Consider the following 6000-nt stretch of genomic DNA (forward strand, 5'->3'; position numbering starts at 1 on the left):
TTTTTTTTTTGGCCTATTTTGTCTGTTTATTCTCTGGAATTCCAATTATATAAATGTTAAGACTGCATGAATGTCCCACAGGTATATTTTGTCTTCTTTGGGTGAACACTGAATGAATTATATCCATCAGAATTCAAGTTCCAACCTTTCTTCTGTTGTCTCCATTCTATTAATCCTAACCAGTAAATTTTCTAGTTTTCCATCAGACTTTTTTTATATGCTTTCTTTATAGTTCTCAACACATTACTCCATCTGTTCACTCATTATGTCAAATTTTTCCTTTATAGTTTGAAAATATTTAGAGTCCTTGTCTGCTAATTCTAATAATTAGGTCATTATAAGAATCTGCTCCTATTGAATGTTTCTTCTCTGGTTTATGGGTTTTGCTTTTCTGCTTTTTCACAACTTGTATTTTGGGGGGTGGAGGTGGGGCAGTACCAGGGATTGAACTGTGGAGCACCTGACTACTGAGTCACATCCCCAGCCCTATTTTTTGTATTTTATTTAGAGACAGAGTTTCACTGAGTTGTTTAGCTCACTGAGGTTCTCTCTGAATTTGCGATCCTCCTGCCTCAGCCTCCTGAGTCGCTAGGATGACAGGCGAGTGCCACCACACTCAAGTACAACTTGTATTTTTTGATGGCATGCTACCAATGGACAACAGTTGTAAGCCTGAATCTTGTTGTCTTCCATAAAGACTGCTGTTTTATTTTGGCAGGCAATTAAATTACTGATGAATCCTTCACATCCTGTCAGATTAGACTTTCAAGTTTCTTTGATGCGTGGCACTTCCTAGAATATGATTCTCTTATGTCATGGGCTTTCTGTATTCTAAAGTGGGTGCTTAAGATACTCTGCAAGGTATCTGCATTCTAACTTTCCAAAACGCCAATGTTTCTGAGCACTGTTCAACCTACAGAATCACCATGCAGCTGCCAGGCCTATAGCAGGCAATTTCTGATAGACTTAGTGAAGTCTCAGCCCGCACATATAAAACCTAGCCATAATCCAAAATTATAAATGAAGTGAACTCCTAACCAAATTCTGCCCACTGCCCAATACTTAAACCTCTTAACAATTTCTTTTCTTCAGAACGCTTTCCCACAAATCTCAGATGTTTGAGCTCCTCTAAATTCCAATCTCAGTCTCTTCAGTGAGACCTCTGTGCTATACTCAGGCTCTATTTCCCTGTGCTAAAGCAGAAAGGTACTCCAAAGTTGAAAGTTAAGAGATTCTCCTCATGTGTATCCTTTCACTCAAGATAGTGATCTTGTACTTCTGTTCATCAATTCCAGACAGCAGCTGTCCTACGTGTTTTATTCTGTTACACAGCTTTTGGTTTGGGGGGTACACTAGAAATAAAGAGGCCAAGGCTGCTATCATTTACTCTCTCATGATCCTGAATATTAACTTTTAAAACATTCAAACAGAGGGGCTGGGGTTGTGGCTCAGTGGTAGAGCACTTGCCTGGCATGTGTGAGGGCCTGGGTCCAAATCTCTGCATATAAATAAATTAAATAAAGGTCCACTGACAACTAAAATAAATAAATAAATAAAACCATTCAAACAGTATTATGTATTGTGTCAAAAAAAAAGACAAAGCAAGAGTTACAGACAATTGAAACTTGATTTTCAATTATCTGCACATGACACTTTGGTTAACAAAACCATGGCCTTGTGGTTTTGCTGTGTAATCACTGCACAGAAAAATTAGTAAAAATATGTATTGACAAATTCATCTTCATACCACTATATCTATATTTGAATCAGTATTTCATTATAACTTTTAGTAACCTGAACTGTCAGGAATGGGCATGTATATGTCAAGGTATACATATATACAGGCTACCTGAAGGAAATTAAAATGTTACTGCATAATGTAATTAGTTCCTTAAGAAACTAATTCAGGAAAGAATACAGAAAAAAAAAAAAAAAAGAAAGAAACTTTGCTTTTAGGTATACAAAGTGAGATATAGGGCTATAGAATAAATTCATTCAATAATAGATTAAAAATTTGGTCTTTTAGCCATAAAACTAAGGTCTCAAATTTATTTACAGATGGACATTAAAAAACAATATTATTTCAGATATACAGAATTCAGGAAAAACAAGACTAAGTAAATCATGTTAAATTTCCAACTAGATAACCTAAGGAAAATCAATTCAAAGAATTAAAATATTGGCACAGCAAATAAAAAAAGGATGATGCCACAAAAAGAAAATGATGTACCTTAATTGTTTGGTCTTTACTTATACTTTAGGCTTTAGGATTCATGGAATAAAGAAGAAATACTTCAAAACAGATGACACAAACAAAAAAAATAAAAATACAAGAAGAATATAAAAGGGGCATCTGAGATTATAACAGGAAAGAGGAATGGTTATACGTTGGTGGTTTAAAAAAAAAAAGCAATCAAGAACCAGGAGCAGTGACAATGTCTTTAATCCCAGCTATTCAGGAGTCTGAGAAGCTGAGGCAGGACGGAGGATCACTGAAGGCTACTGCGTTCTAGGATAACATGGGCAACATAACAAGACCTCATCTCAATAAATAATAAATAAATAATCAAGGATTTCAAGGTAATCTCAACACATTGAAATGATAAACGATGTAATAATGTCTGGAATGATAGAAAGGTTAATTCCCTAATCTAATTACATACAGTACATATTTAAATTACTATATGTAAATTTAAATTTTAAAAAAATTAAATCATGATATAATCAAAACCAATAAATTTATTTAAGACTTTAGGTATGACTATGTGGTAGAATGCTTGCCTAGCATGTGCAAGGACTTATGTTTAAGTTCCAGGACCACAGGGAAAAAGGAGACTTAATTTTTAAAAAAGACTTAAAGTTACTTGCCCATAAAGTCACCAACTTCAGAATTTCTGACTTGAAACATAAATACTCTAATAAAATTTTCTCTAAAACATTTCAATAAGGCATTTAAAAATTAAAAGAACATAAATACTCCAATAAAATTTCCTTTAAAATGTTTTAACACAGCATTTAAAAATAAAGACTAAGAGTACAGAGTAAATATTAGTTTTAACATTCTACTCCATAAAATAGTAAATGACAGGCTTATTAAGAGAATAACAGTTACCTGTAACAACCATGCCACTCATATTAGAGTTTGGACTACTCAGAACACTGCCTGAGAGTAGTTCGTCAGATCCTCTCTATAAAAACAAACAAAAAAAATTAACATGAGACATCTTTAAATTTTAAAATATTAATATGAAAATATCACTTACCTGCAATTCTTCAAATATTCACTTTAAAAATATTACAAATATTACACTATGGCAATAGTTTAAAATTTTTAATCCCTTTTAAAAAATTAAAAATTAACTTCATCCCTCTATTCACACATCTAGTCTTCTGAACATAATCTTCAACAGCAAAATAAATACTTACGTATAAACATCATGACTAAAACACTGAAAACAAAAGCAAAATCTTTGAAATAAGAAATTTCTTTCTGTGAAAATTAAAAAGAAACTGAATCATGTTCTTAAATCCTTTAATGAAAAGGTTATACATTTTTATGTTCAGAAACTGCCAGCAATGTTTTAACTATTTTGAAAATCCTTGCATTTACAGAAACATGCATGAACAGAATATTTAAAATAGTTAAATCAACTGTTGTGCCTATTTTAAGTATGTGTATATTACACACAAGGGTATTAATAATAACTAAATACTGGCTGATTTAAATAATCAGCATAAAGAAGCTGAATGGTACCGTGATAATGAAAAAAAAATGTTTAAAAGATAATTTATTAAAGCATTTTTAAAAGTTCAAAAAGAAAATCAAACTAACCCAGAAATTTCTGCAAATTTGTATTTAAACTCATAAGCTGTATCAGGATATAAAAATGTTTAAAAAAAATACTTAAATCATGTTTCTTAAATGTTTTCAAAACCTTCTACATAGCCTCAAATTGCTCATAAAAAGACAAGTAGGAGAAAAATAAAAATATGATTTCAGGCCACATTAATGCCATCTTTATACCAACTCTAATTTCTAATCAAGGTATGGAAGATCTGTCATGGCATAGTTATAGTTAGTATCTACAAGAACATGATGAGCAGAAATAGATAGGATAGAAATTTTCAAAGTATGGTCCCTAAGACCAGCAGTAGACTCAGAAGCTTCCTGGCAATGTGTATATCCCAAGTCTAATCCAGACCTACTAAATAAACTCTGAGGGTGGGACCCAGCAACCCAAATATAACAAAATCTCTAGGTGTTTCTGCTACAAAGATAAAAATATTTTATAAGCATATATTCATATTGAACATATATTCATATTGTAATAAAATATGGTTATATTACCAAAAATTTTAAAATGTTACATATATTTCTTTGTTTTATTTCTTTATGCAGCCTGGTTCATTACCAAAAATTTAAAAATGCTGCCTATATTTCTTTACGTTTTCATGACAAGTATTCAACATAGTGTTAAAAAAATCAACTCTGGACCTTAGGTTCCACTTATTAACTATGTAACTCTGTTAATCATGCTAAGCCTTAAATTCTTCATTTACAACATCTACATCAGAGCCCTTAGAATTAAATATGATAATACACACACAGTGATTACCAGGAAAAATGCCTGACCCCCATCAGTAGTGTTCACTTAAACATTCCCAAGAATCAACCATAGACAAGGTCCACACAGATAATGCTATGGTTTGGATAACTGTCCCGCTAAGGCCCTTGTAGTAAAGACTTGGTCCCAGCCTATGGCACTATTAGAAGGTGGCTGAACCTTTAGAAGATGGGGACTAATGAGAGGTATTCTGGTCATTATGAACATGCTCTTGAAGGGGATACCAGGACTCCAGATTCTTTTTCTTCCTCTCATTCAATTTCCAGTCATGAGATGAATGGACCACTACCACTGTGTACTCCTGCTATGATATACTGTATCACCGCAGACCCAAACCAAGGGGATCAATTGGTCATGTTCTGAAATGTCTAAAACTGTAAGCCAAAATAAATCTTTTATTTTTAAGTTAATTTACCTCAGGCATTTGATACACAGTTATCAGAAAGCTGAAAAATACAAATAGTGAAGGAATATTATCATTAAAACCTGGTATATATTTCAGTACCCCTTATTTGAGGGAAGGGGAGTGTTCCGATACCTCCAGTGGATGTCTGAAATTTCAGGCAGTACTGAACCCTGCATATATTATGATTTTTCCTATTTGTGCTACAGCACTGCCACATGGTACCAGTTAGTCTGTCCTTACAAGCTTTATGCTCTAGTGCTTCCTTTGCATCACTACTCTTGCACTGTGAAGCCATTATTAAGTAAAATAAGAGTTACTTGAACCCAAGCACTGTGATGCCACAACAGTCCATCTGATATCTGTCATCTAAGCTGGTTACTAAGGGACTAATGGGTGAGCAATATATACAATGAGGATAGGCTAGACAAAGGGATGATTCATGTTCCCAGGCAAGATGAAGCAGCATGAGATTTTATCACACTGCTCAGAATAGCACACAATTTAAAACTGATGGATTATTTCTGGAATATTCATTTAATATTTTCAAACTGAGGCTAACTGAAGGTAAATGAAACTACACAGAAAGTGAAACCATGGATAAAGGAGAATAAATGTATTTTAGAAAGGCCTTTTTTCTTGGGTCAAAGAAATGAAAACATGTTAACCATAAACAAAGAAAGGGTGGCCTCCAACCATAGGAGGTATCTTACACAGAGCAAATAAAGTCAGCCCTTCCATTAATCAATGAAATTGCAGATCAGTTTTTGTTTTGTTTTGTTTTGTTTTTGGTACCAGGGATTAAACCTAGGGCTCGTAACTACTGAGCCACATCCTCAGACCTTTTTTAAAATTATTTGTAATTTTGAGACAGGGTCTTGCTTTGTTGCTTAGGGCCTCACTGGGATTATAGGTTGCTGACAGAGAGCCCAGTGTCACCAGATATTTAAAAAAAAAAAAAAAAAAAAAAAA

The 6000-nt window shown here is 33.3% G+C and overlaps 1 protein-coding gene across 6 annotated transcripts in view; it reads right to left on the reverse strand.

Annotated features, from left to right (window-relative positions):
- Ptbp2 (polypyrimidine tract binding protein 2) overlaps positions 1-6000 on the reverse strand; it is a 71543-nt gene that overhangs the window by 49217 nt on the left and 16326 nt on the right. For all 6 annotated transcript variants that reach the window (XM_048814401.1, XM_048814400.1, XM_048814403.1 and 3 more), the window contains one exon: positions 3113-3188. In XM_048814401.1, coding sequence (XP_048670358.1) covers positions 3113-3134 — 22 coding nt within the window. In that variant the 5' untranslated portion in view covers positions 3135-3188. The remainder of the gene's footprint in view (positions 1-3112; positions 3189-6000) is intronic.

This window comes from Marmota marmota, unplaced genomic scaffold (assembly GCF_001458135.2).
Source record: "Marmota marmota marmota unplaced genomic scaffold, marMar, whole genome shotgun sequence".
Lineage (NCBI taxonomy): Eukaryota > Metazoa > Chordata > Mammalia > Rodentia > Sciuridae > Marmota > Marmota marmota.